Source organism: Manihot esculenta, chromosome 15 (assembly GCF_001659605.2).
Source record: "Manihot esculenta cultivar AM560-2 chromosome 15, M.esculenta_v8, whole genome shotgun sequence".
NCBI lineage: Eukaryota > Viridiplantae > Streptophyta > Magnoliopsida > Malpighiales > Euphorbiaceae > Manihot > Manihot esculenta.
In genome coordinates, this window is record NC_035175.2 from 32,853,759 (window position 1) to 32,872,898 (window position 19,140).

The 19,140-nt window shown below is 40.8% G+C and overlaps 1 protein-coding gene and 1 long non-coding RNA gene across 2 annotated transcripts; one reads left to right on the forward strand and one right to left on the reverse strand.

Annotated features, from left to right (window-relative positions):
* Positions 1-283: 283 nt before the first annotated feature.
* On the reverse strand, positions 284-973 carry LOC122721884. The gene is made up of 2 exons (XR_006348665.1): positions 764-973; positions 284-660 (listed from the first exon to the last, which is right to left on the reverse strand). It is a non-coding gene; the product is annotated as an uncharacterized LOC122721884 (long non-coding RNA).
* Positions 974-4,775: 3,802 nt separating this feature from the next.
* LOC110602351 (RNA-binding protein 34) lies at positions 4,776-18,440 on the forward strand. The gene is made up of 6 exons (XM_021739852.2): positions 4,776-5,709; positions 5,839-5,897; positions 6,313-6,382; positions 6,558-6,683; positions 6,782-6,910; positions 17,795-18,440. Exons 1-6 carry the CDS (start codon positions 4,912-4,914, stop codon positions 18,257-18,259), a joined length of 1,647 nt encoding a protein of 548 aa, XP_021595544.2. The 5' UTR covers positions 4,776-4,911; the 3' UTR covers positions 18,260-18,440.
* The last annotated feature ends 700 nt before the right edge of the window (positions 18,441-19,140 follow it).

The following is a 19,140-nucleotide window of genomic DNA, read 5'->3' on the forward strand; positions in this document are numbered from 1 at the left end:
TTGATGAGATCCCACAGAGGGATAAATGTTTAAGTTATGCTATGTTTAGTGCATGCACAGGTTGAGTTTGGTGTATGATGAAAAGGAAAGTTTTAATTTTTATGTATGATTGTTGATCATGTATGGGATTAAACAGGTTTACAGGTTACATGTCAGGCTTGCTACGGGTCCCGGCGGCCTTAAGCCGATCTGGATCCTAGCGCCGGTAGCGGTCCGATTTTCGGGTCGTTACATATTCCTTTCATTTCTATTTTTCTTTTCATCTAATCTAATTTCTCTCTATTTTTTTCTACTAAATTTTTTTATTGTCACTATATCTAACCAAATTATATTTCTATCAAAGAAAATAGAGTCATTTCATTAGATCCATCACTTAAATTTTGTTTAAATTACATATGAATTTTAAAATTTTCTATTTATTCAATCTATTATTTCTCAAACTTGGATTATACAATATAATGAAACTATTATTCACTTGGTCTATTTCTACTAGGGTAGTAAAATTTTCAAATAGAATATAATTAACAAATTCTTAAATTTACTCAAATAAAGTTGAGCACAAACCTTAACCTTCCAAAATCTTCCACAAGCTTAAAATTTCCTAATCTTCCTTTTCTTTTCCTTTTCCTTTAGAGTTTCCACTCTTCCCTTCCACTTCTTCTTCATGAAAAATAAACCAATAAATCATATTAATACCATATTTCTCATAAATATTCACATAAAAATAATAAGAAACATCCCTACATCAAAATCCCTAACATACCTTTAAATTTTCAAACCCTTGGTTACTATTCACTCTCCCTCAATCTTGCATTTTCTCTTTGATTTCTCTTCTTTTCTTCAAATTCTACTTTGAAAATGTGTTGGGAGAAGATGGGTAATTGATTGGAGATGAAAATTTGAAGGAATTTTGATGTAGAAAAGAAAAGATGGAGAATGAGATTTTGTTTTGGTTCACGGCAGAGGAAGGAGGATTGAAGAAATGGGTTCTCCTTCTCTTCTAGTCTTTTCTTCTTTCTTCCTTTTCTTTTTCCCCTTTTTTTTTTTTTAGTGAAGTGGCTTTTAGTGAAGTGGCTAGCAAAATTGCCATTTGGCCTTCACTTAATTTACTTTATTTTTTTTCTCTCTTTTTTTTTATTCTACTTCTTTTATTTTATTCTACTTCCTTTTTTTTATTCTTTTATGTATTTTTAATTTATATATATATATATTTTTTTGGGTGTTACAGTTATATTTTAATCCTTTGACTTGAGATTGTCACAGTTTTCAACATAAGGACTGTTTTGTTTTGACCTAACCAAACATTATCTTTAATCGGATAATCATAAAGGTTATGATTGAGCATAATAGAAATTATGTAGAGGATATTGAACAATCAAGATAGAATTTGTCCCTCTTTTTGAGAGAGATATCTTCTGGGCCCTTCGATAAGTGAGACTGAGAAATGCATGGTCATACTTAAATGAATTGATAGTGTGATCAATATCATTTGGTTTTATCAATCTACTTAGAGATCAAGAAATCATAAGTTTGAACATTATAAGTTTGACATTGACTATAACTTATGTTCAAACTAGATATCGTGTGACAAAGGGATTAATACATATTCTGTTTATTAGGCTTTATCGGACTATCGATACTCATATTAATTGGGTAGTCATAACGTCTTACTAGAGGCTACTTATGATTTATGGGCCTTGTTGGACTGAGCCTATTGCCAATTAATGTGAGCCTATTGGGTCACACACAAAAGAACGTCTGCTATAACATATTAATGGGCTAAGAGTCTGTTAATATAATTAATAATATTAATAAAGATGTTATTGTTATTATTATTATTATTAATTGTAATTATTATAAGATAATAATATTTAAAAGATCTGCAGCCTATCTGTAACGGTTATAGATAAAAGGTCTTTTCATTTTCTTTAGATTTATTGCACAGATATATTGATATCTGCGATTATGTGCCTATGATCATAACCACAGCACTTTTACGAAAAGAAAAGTGTGAAAGTGAATAGTCTTTGAGAGAAAATGAGTGAACAAAAACACCTTCTTTGAGAGCTTTACAAAAAGCGTGAGGAGGGTTTTGTAATCGTTTTCGATGTTGCAAATCTATAACACATAGCTAATCCATCCGTTCAAAGAGCCAGCACTCCAAATAAAAACATTCATGTGGGTACTATTGAGAGTGTTCATTTCAGAAGCATCACCATTAGTCCGAAATAGTTTCTGAAAAGATTAGTTTCTTTATCATTCCTTTCAAATTAAACGAAACACTCTGATTTTGAAAGAAAAAATAGAGATTTTTTATTTTTTTGCTGCGTAATTTTAGGTTGCAGTGGTCTCTAGGCTTCCTTACATGAACTTAGTAGGGAAAGTTTCTGCTAGGATCTCTTTCGACAAAGGCAAGGCTTCGTCTAGGCCATAGTCTTCCTCTTGCTCCTTTTGATACCTCTGTATGGCTCGAACTAGCTTTCATTTGATGTCTTTTTGAGCCTCATCTGATGACTCTTCATCCTCTAACTTGGCCTTTTCTCTAGATTGCGTTTAAATCGCTTCCATCAGAGTCTTTGGAGTCTCAATTGAAGCTTCCTCCCTTATCCTTAGAGCCATAAATAAGGCCACCTCCCGAGCCTTATATTGCTTGAGAGTGGCATACAATCTTTTGATGTATTAGAGCATTTACTCGTTATTTAGATTGTTGAGGTCTGTCTCATTGACCATAGAAGGTATGTTTTGTCCACTTTCAGGGGCAGAAGAAAACGATGGCCTTCCCTTTGGATTGTGTCAGAAGTCTTTGAAGTCTCGATGAAAGCTTCCTCTCTCATTCTGGGAGCCATAAATGAGGCTTCCATCCGAGCCTTATATTGTTCGAGAGTGGCCTGCAACCTTTTGATGTATTAGAGCATTTACTCATTATTCAGATTGTTGAGTTCTGCCTCATTGACCATAGAGGTGTGTTTTGTCTATTGCTAGGGGCAGAATAAATGATGACCCTTTTGTTGGCAGCAGATTTAGCAGTAGCTCATGAATTATCAGCTATTTAGTGAATGAAAGAAAAAAAAAAGTATTGTAATGTTCACCTGTATGCTTGTGGGAAAGCGTCCCACATCGACGAAATACGGCAAATCGGAATTGTATATAATAGCAGGCACGAAACTACTAAATAACTTGGGTTAACCATTTTGGACTAAGTAGAAAATGGGCCAAAAATTTATTTGGTTAGTTTCGGCAGTGCTGTTTCAATTGGTATCAGAACCACTCTAGGTCAGACAAATTGTGTAGAGCTAGTGAGCCTGCGAGGAAAGGACTACCCTTATGAGACGAGATGGAGCCACCCAAGGTACTAACAAGCCACAATACCCAAGGGTCCGATCATGATTTAGCAATTGTATCCGATTCAGTTGTGACGGGGATGTTGCAAATTTAACAGGGAAGAGTATAATGTTCACCTGTATGCTTGTGGGAAAGCATCCCATATCGATGGAATACAGCAAATCGGAATTACATATAATAGCCAGCATGAAACTACTAAATAACTTGGGTTAACCATTTTGGATCAAGCAGAAAATGAGCCCAAAAGTTATTTGGGTCAGTTTCGACAGGGCTGTTTCTAGTATCTTTTTAAGAGGAAGTTAATAGAAGACCAATTCTAATCCAAATGAACAAGAAGAATTCAATGGATTCCAATAACGGAACGAAATGATGTGGCTGGAAATAGAACTGAGTTGCGATTGGTCCATCTGCAAAAGAGAAAATGTGAGGTGGTTGGCATCTATGAGCAGCCACTCCGACGTTCAAGTTAGTCAACCGATAAAATAGATAAATGTAATGAATTGCTTAGAATTCAAAATAAATGTGTAAAAATGCGTACTTTGATTTCTGTACATTTAAGAAAGTGGAGTTGGTATCAAATCTCCTAAAAATCTACAGGTATCGACTAAAGGGTAAGAGATCCCGTGATTATAGGTAAAATAGAGATATATTAGATTGTAACTGCTAATTGTAACTTTTTATTAAGTCTCGTCTTACTAAAAAAAGGACGAGTCTTAATGGAGGATCGAGCACTACGAAGTCCAGATCTTTTTTTGATGGGTGGGATTGTGTATCAATGCATTAGACCCGTGTCACATTAACCAGGCTTATAGTCATAGCTCATGACTTACTAGATGATTGTTATATCACATTATCTACCATTATTAAAAATAATATAAATATTTTATCTAGTTAAAATATTTATTTAAATTAATAGTTTCTTTAAACACACTGCATATATATATTTTTATATATTTATTATTTTAATATTAAAATTTTAGTTTTTAAAAATATTTTAATTTAATTATCTAATTAATAAATCTATAAAAATTTATAAAATTAAAAGTTTTATTAGATAAAATTTCAAAGTACCATTATAAAATATAGTTATAACATTTAATAATATTATTTATTTTCTTTTATTTATTGAATAAAAATTTATTATTATTATTATTATCAGCTGAATGTTTTCATAAAATTAATAAAACTTTATTAACTTATATTGAAAAATAAAAAGCTATCTATTATTAATTTATAATATTAACATAATTAAATAAAATTATCAAACTGGTGAATTGAAATTTTTATAACACAATAAGTATAAATATAATTTTATTAAAAAATAGCTAGCTCTTTTTTATTTATTTATTATCTAAACCTTTCATTATTTTAAGTAATTAAACTTACCAAGTGAAAAACCCATGAAATGACGAGGCGATGAGCTTAGGTAGGCATGGGTCAAATGACCCGACCCACTTGTCTGGCTTTCCCTCCCAAAACCTAACTAATTAGGGTTTGCAAATCATCGCCCTTTTTTTTTACCCTCTCCTCCATTAAACCTTCTCAATCTCCTTTTCTCCAACTAACAAAATGGGCAAAAAGAAACCCAAAGATCTCGAAGCAGCCTCCGCTTCGCAAAGCGACACAGCTCCTCCTGCCTCCGACATTTTCAAGAGCCTTTTCGGTGATGTTGAGCAAAACGAAGCCGTTTCCTCCATCTTCTCCGATAGCAATCCCTTCAAGAGAAAGTTCCAAGAGCTGGGTGCTGAATTAGGTAATGTCAAATCCGGTGAAAACCCTAAAATTAACGATACTGAAAATTCTAATCTTGATGTGTTGAAGAGAAACCGACTTGAAGAGAAGCAGCGGAATCTTGATCAAGTTTCAATTGAAGAAGAAGCAAAAGACACTCCTTTGGTTGCGAGGAAATGGAAAAAACTAAAAATCCGAAACTCTGATTTCGGTTCTGTATCAGAAGATGGAGAAGAAAACCCTAGCATGGGTTCTGGTTCTAGCCCAGAGAACAAGAACCCTAGCTTGGTGGTTGAGCCAAAGGCAGAGCTAACCCATAATGAGAAAAGCAACAACAAGAGAAAGAAGAGAAAGAGAGATGAGGTAGAGAGAGAATACGAGGCCCAAAAGTATGGTGTAAGGCCAGACGATGATGCAAATGCGGTTGTTGTTGGAGAGAAGAGGAAAAAGGCGGATAATGAAGCTGATTCGTTAGTTTCGAAGGATGGAGAGGAGTTTGATGATGAGAGCAAGCTGTTGAGGACGGTGTTTGTGGGTAACTTGCCTCTGAAGATTAAGAAGAAGGCTCTAATGAAGGAGTTTGGCCAGTTTGGGGAGATTGATTCTGTGAGGATACGTTCTGTACCCATTGTAGATGTGAGTATCGTTTGCTTTTTGCTTATGATACTTCGAGACATCAAAACGAATTTGTTTGTTTTCATCAGGTTGTTTATGTTTAATTTCTTTGTTTTGTTGATATTTTTGTTATTGGTTTGGGATTGGCAGACCAAGATACCCAAAAAGGGGGCCGTTATACTGAAGAAAATCAATGATTCTGCTGACAGGTATTGGTGTTGATTTGAATTTGGATAATTAAAATGTTGGTAAATATTTTTGCAAAATTTTCCTCTTTCCTTTTTTGCAATCTGGAATTGGACTAGTCTAGGGTTTATGCGCTTCATATGAAGGGGGAAAACTAGTATGAAGATTGCATATGAAAAGGGGTAATTATTAGATTCACCTCAAAAACCATGCTTTCTTTCTGAGATCAAACTCCTAGTTGGCGTGAGAAAGATGTTAATTAGGTGATAACCCATCTTTGGTTCGTAGCATTTCTGAACTTGTGCCAATGAGTGGTTTGAATGATATATTAAGAGCTTCAATTTAATTTATTATTTGTTATGATTTTGTTGTTGATGCTTTATATGTAATATTTACTTAGCAATTTCACTTTCTGATGACACAAGTTCCATATTGCAGTGTTCATGCTTACATTGTTTTCAAAACAGAGCAATCTGCAGAGGCATCTCTGGCCCATAATATGGCTTTGGTAGGTTTCTAATTTTTCTTATTTGACCTGATTGAGTATTACATCTCCACCATTCCTCCCACACACATTCTCTCTTTCTCTCTCAAACCAGCACACACGCCCCCTAAAATTAACCTGCGGTAATGTAAGGTGAAGGTGGTACATGTGAGATGATCATATTTGTGTATGATTTTAGGTTGGAGGACATCATATTCGTGTTGACAGGGCATGCCCACCTCGTAAGAAATTAAAGGTTGAGGATACTCCACTTTATGATAACAAAAGGACACTTTTTGTGGGTAACCTCCCATTTGATGTGAAGGTAATCACTTGTAATTTTGTAGGCGTACTTTCCCTTTGTATTTGTAAGTGTAGCTGTATGTGCCTATCTTTATCTATTTGGACATGTTTTTTCTGCAGGATGAAGAAATTTATCAGCTCTTTTCTGAAATCAAAGATCTTGAGTCCAGCATTGAAGCTGTTCGAGTTGTCAGGGATCCTCATATTGGTCTGGGGAAGGGTATTGCCTATGTATTGTTTAAAACGAAGGTAAGATGAATTATTTTATAATATACTAATTTGGAATTATGGTCATCACTGGAATATTTTAATTGCCGACAGTAGTGTGTGATCTTAACTTGTCAATTATTGGGTGTTTTCCTCTTTTATTTTACATGAAAATTAGTTTTAGTTGGGAAAAAAAATGTAATTCTGGTCTTTTGCTTCATGTTGTCCTATGTTTCAAATATTTTTCTTTCTTGCTACCCGATTAGCGATTTCTTCTGAAGAAGTGAACAAGCAGATCCAATACAACATTCCCGTCCTAATTCCTGCCTTTGTTCTTTGTACTTTTTGCTTCTAATAATTAGGTCTATGATTGACTAAAGTATTCACTTACTATATTTGAAGGGGAAAATAACATTAATTGCAGCTGTTGTCTAGTGGTTTGCTTGTGTAGATTCATCATAGTGTAGGAAATCCAATCATGGATCTTCATATGCACTTTATTTGCCTTCTCTGCAGTCTTCTTCCACATAACTTTTTAACTTTTGTCTCCTTTTGCATGTCCCTCGATAATATGAAATTACAAAAAAATTATAGAGTCTTGCCCATGCATTATGTCACGAACTAAGTGTTTCAATATCCGAAATTCACTTAAACCGCGACACTTAATTGCTGGAACTAAGTTTAGCCTGCTCAAAACAAGAGCTGAGGTGGGTGAATGTGGCAATGAAAATCCTAATTGGGGAGAAAGGGCTTGATGGTGAACACAAGAGAATGATGTTGGAAGGAAGAAAGTTTGTATTGCTTGAAAAGAGCTTTACAAGTGTGAGAGCTTTAGTTAAAACTTCAAGGCTGAACAAATGAATCTCTATGGGGTATTTATAGGCATTCCACCTCCTCAACTTGTGGTGGGGATGCATTTCCTAATTTGTGGACAAAATTGTCCTTCTAGAACATTCAAAGGCTTTTTGGTAATTTTACATCCTATGGAGAATTCTAGATTTGGCCGGCAGAGCTTTCTAGCAAAGTTCTGGAACCTTCTGGACTGATCTGGTGGTCTCTAGGCTATTCTGGGTGCTTCTGGGCTACTCTAGTATCCTCCTGCGGCCAACTAGATTCTTCTGGCAATTCTCGCATGTCCTGGGCTCGTTCGGAAGCCTCGCGCCCCCTCCAGTTCATTCTAGCACCTTGCATTGCCTCCCCGTGGCTCGCAGACTCAAACCTCGTTTGGTGTAGCTCCGTAGGCCAACTAGCACTTGTCCCGCAATGGCACTTCTGCGCGACCGCTTGGGCTTCTTGCGTGCGCCAGTCCTGCGTGCCTGCCTTGCGCGTTGTGCAATGCTACGTGCCAACCAAGCCTCGTTTAGGCGCTCCATAGGCCCGCTGTGGCAATTCTTCCTTTGCTGAAAATTTTGGATTTTTGGGAGAGTTGGGAAGAGTTGTGACATGCTCCCTCGGCTATTTCCACGACGCCCTCATCGCGTCTTGCCAATAGGCTTGCACCTTGTCTTCATGTTGCCACAAGGTTCACTTTCCCAGCTTGCCTCGGCTTCTGGCAGTCCCTTCTACTTTACCAGATATTCTTTATATGCTACATGGGACCATTTTCTCGGTATTTGCCTATGAGCCAGGATTACTTCCACGTCATGATCCAAGATTGTGGAGACTGTTGTTGGGGCTCCTTGCGATTTGTTCCTGCTTGGATCTCCTTCATCCGGATAGTAAGGCTTTAGGAAGCTTATATGAAACACCGGATGTCACTCCAAGTACGGTGGCAACTTGACTCGGTAGGCTAGCTTCCCAATCCGTTTCTCCACTGGAAATGGTCCTTCGTACCTTCGCAGCAGACCCTTGTGAGATCTTTTATAGTTCCGAATGGTTTGAGGGATGAGTTTCACCATGACAAGATCCCCTTCCTCAAACTCGCGGTGTCTCCTCTTTAGATCAGCCCATTTTTTCATCTTCCTTGCTGCCTTTGCCAAAGATGCCTTCGCTAGCTCCAACTTCTCTTTCCATGCTTTGGCAAATCGGAAGGCACCTGGACTTTTCCCTTTGTATGGCGCTGCCACATCATAAGGTGCAAGTGGCTGCTGTCCAGTGGCTAGCTCGAACGGGCTTGCCCCAGTAGACTCGCTTTTCTGCAGGTTATAAGAGAATTGGGCTATGTCTAGCAAGTTAACCCAATTTCTCTGGTTGGCAGTGACATAGTGCCTCAGATACAGCTCCAATAAAGCATTGACACATTCGGTTTGCCCATCGATTTGGGGATGGAAACTCGTAGAAAAGTTAAGTTTAGTCCTCATGATCTTGAACAGTTCCATCCAGAAGTTTCCCACAAACTGAGTGTCTCGATCACTAATTATTGAGCATGGTATCCCCCAATACTTTACCACATCTTTGAAGAACAATTGGGCTGCATCCCTTGCATCAAAGTTGGCCGGCATTGCATTGAACACCCCATATTTGGTGAACCGGTCAAACACAACCATGATGTTGCCGAACCCATTTACTCTTGGCAACCTAATGATAAAATCCATGGAGATACTCTCCCATGGTCGCTCAGGAATTGGGAGGGGATCCAGCAAACTAGCTGGCCTCTGTTGCTCAATTTTGTCCTGTTGGCAGACCAAACAGGTCTTCACGTACAACTCTATGTCATCAAACATCCAGGGCCAGTAGTAGGTGCGCTCCAGTAGGACCATAGTTCTCTTGCCCCAGGATGGTCAGCACAGAGAGAGTCATGGCATTCCCTCATGATTTCCTTCCTCAAGCCTCCCCATCTTGGCACAAAGATGCTTCTTGGTTTGGATTAGCCCTCATCCAACTAGAATCTCCTTGTCTTCTCTTGCCTTGCCAACTCCAGCAGCTGCTTGGCTTGGTCATCATGCATCATCCCTTCTTTGATGCGGTCCAACAGGGAAGAACTTGGTTGGGTGGCAGTAGCAGCTAGCTCTGCCTTTCTGCTGAGAGCATTAGGAACCAGATTGGCCCGTCCAGGCTTGTATTCCATGAGAAAGTCAAATTCGGCCAAGAATGCTTGCCACCTGCCTTGCTTTGGGGAGAGCTTCTTCTGTGTGAGGAAGTAACTCGTAGCCTCGTTATCAGTCTTCACCACGAACTTGGAACCCAGCAGATAGTCTCTCCAAGTCCAAAGGCAGTGGACTACGGCGGTCATCTCTTTCTCCTGCACGGTGTACTTCTTCTCGGTCTCGTTCAGTTTTCGGCTCTCATAGGCAATTGGATGCCTGTCTTGCATCAGAACTTCCCCAATTGCAAAGTCGGAGGCATCGGTGTGTATCTCAAAAGGCTTGGAATAATCTGGCAATGCCAGCACTGGTTCCTCTATGACAGCCTTCTTCAATGCTTCAAAAGCATTCTGACTTCGGGCTTTCCACTTCCACGGCTTGTGCTTCTTTAGCATGTCGGTGAAGGGTGCTGCGATGGCTGAATAGCCTTTGATGAACCGTCAATAATAGTTCACAAGGCCCAGGAAGGATCTCAATTCAGGCACCTTCTTTGGCGGCTCCCAATCTAGGATGACACGGACCTTAGACTCGTCCATTCGGATCCTGCCATGCCCCACTATGTGTCCCGAGAATGGGATCTCTTGCTGTGCAAAGGAACATTTTTCCTTCTTTACATAAAGTTCATTGTCCCTTAGCACCTTGAAGACTTGCTTCAAGTGTCTAGCATGCTCCTCCAATGTTCTGCTGTAGACCACTATATCATCCAAGTAAACCACAACAAAGTGATCCAGAAAAGGCGAGAATACTTTGTTCATCAAGGTACAAGATGTGGCAAGAGCATTAGTTAAACCGAAGGGCATGACTCGAAATTCATAAGATCCGTACCTTGTGACACATGCTGTCTGCGGTTCATCTCCTTCGGCAATTCTGACTTGATAGTATCTTGACCGAAGATCCAATTTGGAGAACCACCGAACCTCACCAAACTGATCAAATAGGTCAGCAATGAGTGGAATTGGGTACTTGTTCTTAATGGTCACCTTGTTCAGGGCTCGATAGTCGATACACATGCAAAGAGAGCCGCCCTTCTTCTTTGGAAGAGGACCGGGGCACCGTATGGAGCTTTAGAGGGCTGGATATACCCTGCATCCAGCAGCTCCCTCAACTACTTGTGGAGCCCTTCGAGCTCAGGAGGTGCCATGCTTTAAGGAGCTCCAGTGGGTGGTTTTGCCCCAAGCTCCAGCTCTATGTGATGATCAACCTCCCTTTTCGGTGGGAGTTTCTTTGGCAATTCTTCCTTCGTCGAAAATTTTGGATTTTTGGGAGAGTTGGGAAGAGTTGTGAGAAAAATCGATCATGCCCCATTGTACCTAGCAAACACTGCCATGGTTTGGTGGAGAAGAAGGCAAGCTGACATAGAGAAGGGCACATGCACCATGGCCACGTGGGAAGACTTCAAGAAGGAGCTGAAGCGACAATGTTGCCAAGGAAGCAAGGGCGAAATTGAGGAGGCTCACTCAAAAAGGTACGGTTCGCGACTATGTTAAAGAGTTTTCCGAAATTCTATTGGGAATTCCCAACTATCTCGATGAGGAGGCCCTGTTTGCGTTCATGGATGGGCTTCAACACTGGGTCAAAATGGAAATTGAGCGTAGGGGAGCTTAAGACTTTGCCACTGCTATTTCGATAGCAGAATCCTTTGTTGAGTACAAAAAGGGGGATAAGAGCAAGGGCCCTACAAAGCCATCAAAGGGCAAAAGTGCTGCTGAAACCACCCCAAAAGCAAGGAGGGACCTCTAAAGAAGTGGAGGTCAAAGGAAGGCTCAAAGGAGGGGAGTTCCAAAGGATGGAGGAAACCCAAGAGGCCTCCCATGAAGTGCTTCCTATGTGATGGGCCACACCGTGTCTATGATTGCCCAAAACGTAACTCCCTGTCGGCCATAGTCAGCGAGGAGTCAAGGAGGGTGCCAGCATGGGCTCCCTACAACTAGCGTTGCAGGCCTTGGTTGATACTGGAGCATTAGACAATTTCTTGAGAGTGGAGGCAGTAGAAAAGCTGGGTATCGCATTCCAAAAGGAGGCAGGCTGGCTGAAGGCAGTAAACTCTTGACCAACTCCCACACATGGAGTAGCACACAATGTCCCAGTTAAAATTGGTGAATGGACTGGAACTCTTGACTTTTCTATTGTCACCATGGATGACTACTCTTGTGTGCTTGGAATGGATTTCATGGATAGAGTGAAGGCTGTCACCATCCCCTTCACCAATAGCATGTGCATCTTAGAAGGAGACAATACTTGCACTATTTCATTGGTGAGAGGGAAGACTAGCACCAGCACCCTTTCTGCCCTCCAGCTTTCCAAAGGCTTAAGGAGGTCCGAGCCAACCTACTTGGTGGCATTGAAGGAGGTTGATGAGCAGCCCCCTGCACCTGAACCGCCTACTGCCATCAAGCAAGTCCTAGACAAGTTTGCAGATGTGATGCCACAGGAGTTGCCAAAGAAACTCCCACCGAAGAGGGAGGTTGATCATCACATAGAGCTGGAGCCTGGGGCAAAACCACCCGTTGGAGTTCCTTGTCGCATGGCACCTCCTGAATTCGAAGAGCTCCGCAGGCAGTTGAGGGAGCTGCTGGATGCAAGGTATATCCAGCCCTTTAAAGCTCCATACGGTGTCCCGGTCCTCTTCCAAAAGAAGGATGACTCTCTTTGCATGTGTATCGACTATTGGGCCCTGAACAAGGTGACCGTGAAGAACAAGTACCCAATTCCACTCATTGCTGACCTATTTGATCAGCTTGGTGGTTCTCCAAATTGGATCTTCGGTCGGGATACTATCAAGTCAGAATTGCCGAAGGAGATGAACCGAAGACATTATGTGTCACAAGGTACGGGTCTTATGAATTTCGAGTCATGCCCTTCGGTTTAACTAATGCTCTTGCCACATCTTGTACCTTGATGAACAAAGTATTCTCGCCTTTTCTGGATCGCTTTGTTGTGGTTTACTTGGATGATATAGTGGTCTACAGCAGAACATTGGAGGAGCATGCTAGACACTTGAAGCAAGTTTTCAAGGTGCTAAGGGATAATGAGCTCTATGTAAAGAAGGAAAAATGTTCCTTTGCATAGTAAGAGATCCCATTCTTTGGACACATAGTGGGGCATGGCAGGATCCGAATGGACGAGTCTAAGGTCCGTGCCATCCTAGATTGGGAGCCGCCAAAAAAGGTGCCTGAATTGAGATCCTTCCTAGGCCTTGTGAACTATTATCGACGGTTCATCAAAGGCTATTCTGCCATTGTAGCACCCCTCACCGACATGCTACAGAAGAACAAGCCGTGGAAGTGGGAAGCTCGAAGTCAGAATGCTTTTGAAGCATTGAAGAAGGTTGTCATGGAGGAACCAGTGCTGGCATTGCCAGATTATTCCAAGCCTTTTGAAATACACACCGATGCCTCCGACTTTGCAATTGGGGGAGTTTTGATGCAAGAGAGGCATCCAATTGCCTATGAGAGCCGAAAACTGAACGAGACCGAGAAGAAGTACACTGTGCAGGAGAAAGAGATGACTATCGTAGTCCACTGCCTTCGGACTTGGAGACACTATCTGCTGGTTTCCAAGTTTGTGGTGAAGACCGATAACGTGGCTAAGCTCTCCCCAAAGCAAGCTCGTTGGCAAGCATTCTTGGCCGAATTTGACTTTCTCATGGAGTACAAGCCTTGACGGGCCAATCTGGTTGCTAATGCTCGGCAGAGCTGGCTGCTACTGCCACCCAACCAAGTTCTTCCCTGCTGGACCGCATCAAAGAGGGGATGATGCATGATGACCAAGCCAAGCAGCTGCTGGAGTTGGCAAGGCAAGGAAAGACAAGGAGATTCTAGTTGGATGAGGGCCTAATCCGAACCAAGAAGGGCCCCATCTTTGTGCTAAAATGGGGAGGCTTGAGGAAGGAAATCATAAGGGAATGCCATGACTCCCTCTGGGCTGGCCATCCCGGAGCAAGGAGAACTATGCCCCTACTGGAGCGCACCTACTACTGGCCCCGGATGTTTGATGACATATAGCTGTACGTGAAGATCTGTCTGATCTGCTAGCAGGACAAAATCGAGCAATAGAGGCTAGCTGGTTTGCTGGATCCTCTATGTCAACGCCAACCAGTGAAATTGGGTTAACTTGCTGGACATTGCCCAATTCTCTTATAACCTGCAGAAAAGCGAGTCTATCGGAGCAAGCCCGTTCGAGCTAGCCACAGGACAGCAGCCACTTGCAGCTTATGACGTGGCAGCGCCATACAAAGGAAAAAGTCTAGGTGCCTTCCGATTTGCCAAAGCATGGAAAGAGAAGTTGGAGCTAGCGAAGGCATCTTTGGCAAAGGCAGCAAGGAAGATGAAAAAGTGGGCTGATCTGAAGAGGAGACACCACGAGTTTGAGGAAGGGGATCTCGTCATGGTGAAACTCATCCCTCAAACCATTCGGAACTATAAAAGATCTCACAAGGGTCTGCTGCGAAGGTACGAAGGACCATTTCCAGTGGAGAAACGGATTGGGAAGCTGGCCTACCGAGTCAAGTTGCCACCGCACTTGGAGTGCCATCCAGTGTTTCATATAAGCTTCCTAAAGCCTTACTATCCGGATGAAGGAGATCCAAGCAGGAACAAATCGCAAAGAGCCCCAAAAACAGTCTCCACAGTCTTGGATCATGACGTGGAAGTAATCCTGATTCATAGGCAAATACCAAGAAAAGGATCCCATGTAGCATATAAAGAATATCTGGTAAAGTAGAAGGGACTGCCAGAAGCCGAGGCGAGCTGGGAAAGTGAACCTTGTGGCAACATGAAGACAAGGTGCAAGCCTATTGGCAAGACGCGACGAGGGCGTCGCGGGAATAGCCGAGGGAGCATGTCACAACTCTTCCCAACTCTCCCAAAAATCCAAAATTTTCGGCGAAGGAAGAATTGCCACAGCGGGCCTGTGTAGCGCCTAAACGAGGCTTGGTTGGCGTGGCCTTGTGTGGTTTGCTGTACCATTCTCTTTGGCAACATCTCTGGGTCTGGGTGCACTTGCCCTTGATCTGCCAATATCAGAAAGTGAGGCAAGTCATGGACTTGTTCCTCCAGCTACTGCTATAGCTTTGATGGGAAAAGGAGGATCGATACTACTTCTTACAATGCTTTTTATGTAAGTTGCAATTTGTTTTTCTTTATAAAATTATGTTGGCTGAGAATCACTGCTTGATACATATTCAATCTCTAATCTAGACCGTTCAGTCATCTTGCTGGTCACAGATGCAACCGAACAGTTTAATCCATTGATCAAAATGACTTACTTTTTCGTTTGACTAGGAAAATATTTTACGTGGACTAAATTTTCGAATTCTCCATAGGATGTAAAATTACCAAAAAGCCTTTGAATGTTCTAGAAGGACAATTCTGTCCACAAATTAGGAAATGCATCCCCACCACAAGTTGAGGAGGTGGGATGCTTATAAATACCCCATAGAGATTCATTTGTACAGCCTTGAAGTTTTGACTAAAGCTCTCACACTTGTAAAGCTCTTTTCAAGCCATACAAACTTTCTTCCTTCCAACATCATTCTCTTGTGTTCACCATCGAGCCCTTTCTCCCAATTGGGATTTTCAACATCATTCTCTTGTGTTCACTATCGAGCCCTTTCTCCCCAATTGAGATTTTCATTGCCACATTCACCCACCTCAGCTCTTTTTTTGAGCTACTGGATAGGCTGAACTTAGTTCCAGCAATTAAGTGCCGCACAGTTTAAGTGAATTTCGGGTATTGAAACACTTAGTTCATGACAAGTGGTATCAAAGCTTCAGTTTGCTCTTTGGGTGAAGATGTCCGATCCAAGTGAGGTCATTGGTGGAGGCGTTGCTCCCACAGTCGAGGAGCATGGTGGCGGCAAAAGGAAAGGCAGAGGCAAGTCAAGGGAGCCTACTCGAGCTAGGGAAGAGCTCGGCGACATGGAGACCCGCCTTGCGAAGGTTGAGCTAGTACTGATCGAGGAGGAAAAATTCGAGGAGATTGTCTTCCCCATCATTTTGTCCAATTCTGCCCGCAAGAAGCGGTTTTCCTCCCTTATGGTAGCATTGTCTTTGGCGTAGGCATGCATAAGTGACTGTCTCACTTGCTAGCTTGTCGACAGCGGAGTCGAGGGCACCCTGCAACTCCTCTCGGAACTCTTCCATCCCAGAATTGAGTTCCTCTATGTGGGTGTCAATCTCCTCGAATTTTTCCTCCTCCTCGATCAGTACTAGCTCAACTTCGCAAGGCAGGTCTCCATGTCGCCGAGCTCTTCCCTAGCTCGAGTAGGCTCCCTTGACTTGCCTCTGCCTTTCCTTTTGCCGCCACCATGCTCCTCAACTGTGGGAGCAACGCCTCCACCAATGTCCTCACTTGGATCGGACATCTTCACCCAAAGAGCAAACCGAAGCTTTGATACCACTTGTCACGAACTAAGTGTTTCAATACCCGAAATTCACTTAAACCGTGCGGCACTTAGTTGCTGGAACTAAGTTTAGCCTATCCAGTAGCTCAAAACAAGAGCTGAGGTGGGTGAATGTGGCAATGAAAATCCTAATTGGGGAGAAATGGCTTGATGGTGAACACAAGAGAATGATGTTGGAAGAAAGAAAGTTTGTATTGCTTGAAAAGAACTTTACAAGTGTGAGAGCTTTAGCCAAAACTTCAAGGCTGTACAAATGAATCTCTATGGGGGTATTTATAGGCATCCCACCTCCTCAAGTTGTGGTGGGGATGCATTGCCTAATTTGTGTACAGCATTGTCCTTCTAGAACATTCAGGGGCTTTTTGGTAATTTTACATCCTATGGAGAATTCTAGATTTGGCTGGCAGAGCTTTCTAGCAAAGTTTTAGAACCTTCTGGATTGATCTGGTGGTCTCCAGACTGTTCTGGGCTACTCTGGTATCCTCCAACGGCTAACCAGATTCTTCTGGCCAATTCTCGCATGTCCTGGTCCCATCCGGAAGCCTCCAGCGCCTTGCGTTGCCTCTCGTGGCTCGCAGACCCACACCTCGTTTGGCATAGCTCTGTAGGCCAACCAGCGCTTGTCCCGCGATGGCACTTCTGCGCGGCCGCCTTGGCTTCTTGCGCGCGCCAGTCCTGCGTGCCTGCCCTGCTCGTTGCGCAATGCTCCGCGCCAACCCAGCCTCGTTTAGGCACTCCACAGGCCTGCTGTGGCAATTCTTCCTTCGTCGAAAATTTTGGAGTTTAGGGAGAGTTGGGAAGAGTTGTGACAATTATCATTTGATCTGCATAAAGAGTTTCACATGCCTGGGTTTAGCTTAAGTTTCTATGCATATGTAAAGAGTGCAGATGTTAATATAGTGGCCATTTCATTAAGCGGTTGATAGTTGGGTTTTAGCTCTCAGAAAAAATCTTAATTTAAGCTAGGAGTTTGAGCTATCACTTGAATCAAATAATTCTTAGGTATTTTCTATAATTTTTTAATCATATTCTATGCTGGATTGTAATTCTTGGAGCTATCAGTGTCCTCGTGTGAACTCTTTTGAAGCGCTGACCTTGAGTACTTATAGCTTATTTGGGAAACTATTGGGTGGATATCATTTTGAACTGACCTGGAGCCCTTTTCATTATTATTATTATTATTTTCCCTTGTTTTTTTTTTTCTTTGGGTGGGGGGGGGGGGTGGCGGCTCATTTGAGATCTAGTTATTTGCTTTCAGCATCTAGAATTGTACAGTTTTTTCCTCATAAAACGCATCAGTTAAATGTTAAAACTTAGGAGTTCTAACTTCTAACATGCAGTTTTACCAGTTTCAAATTTCTGAAAATCATCTGAAAACTCGAGACATTGTTTGATTAACAAGGCAACGTAAATAATGTTGACGTTAAATAAATTTTGGTTAATTCTATGTTAATTCATTGTCAACCTCATCTCTTCCATAACTTAAATGCTGGGATGCAGGAAGCTGCAAATTTGGCATTGAAGAAAAGAAACTTAAAGATTCGAAATCGAGAATTGAGGTTCGCACACGCCAGACAAGATACTACACCATCCAAGAGAAAGAAGTCACCCACAGCTGATTCACCAGCCAAGAGATTGGCAATGAATTCTAAGACTCCTGTCCGAAACACTGGATCAAATACAAAAGCTTCTTCTATTTCCTACCAGGGATTTCGGGCTACCAAATCTGGTGGCCTTGAAAAGAAACTCAAGCATCAAAAACGAAATGGAGCAGTCAGAATGAAATCAAAGACTCAGCAAGGAGAAAAGCGCAAGGAAAAAAGACCAGCTGTTGCTGCAAGGAAGGCGAAAGAAAAAGTACGTAAAGAAGGTGGCCATGCAAAACAAGCAGGTCAAAAGCGGAAGCTGGACAGTAGGACTCCAGAAAGTTTCAACGTCAAGAAGAAGGCCAAAAAATTTAGGTAGTCACACAAAATAAATGCTTTTTATGGTCATCTATATCAGTGTATTGATTTGTTTATTTTTTTGTGGCTACACTTCATATGAGAATTAAATATTTATATTATCTTTGTTCGTGCGTGCGTGTCAAATAACTTGATATATTTCTTTTTTCTTTTTAAAAGATATTATGGTTGGGGTTTAAAGATATTGTTTTTAGTTCAATTGGTATTGATTTATTATGTTATGTTAATTTTTTTTTCAATTAGATTATTAATCTTTTATATTCATATTAATTTTATTGATATTATTTTCCTCTTTATTTTAAATTATAAATGAAAAATTATTTATTTACTTATTACCTACATTTTCTTGGAAGTAATCTCATTTTCACTTTTGAAAATTTGAGCAATGTTTAATTTTGTTTGAAATTAAATTGACCCATTTTACTCGTGCATTTTTATTTATAATTTAATTAGCACATTAAAGAAATTGGAATAATAATTTTAAATAAAGGGATTGGATTAATCAGCAAGGCCATCATCATATTCAAGTAGCTCCTACCTTATTTCTATCATATGTGACGATAAGCCAATTTCTCTGAAATCATGTACAAAGTCATGGAACTCGATTGTTCTTGTATATATATATATATATATATATTTCTGTGTGAATATCTATAAAAAATACATAATTTTAAAACATATTTCAATTTTAATAAAATAAATAAAATAATATAATATATAAATACTAGTTTTTATTTTAATAATACAATAATATTTTATTCTAATTGTTTAAAGTACTTTTTTGAATATAAGTCTGCTTAATTATTATTGACTGAATTAGAAAGCACAACAATGATATCTGAAGGAGGATTAACAAACCACTCCATCAAACTAAGTATAGAA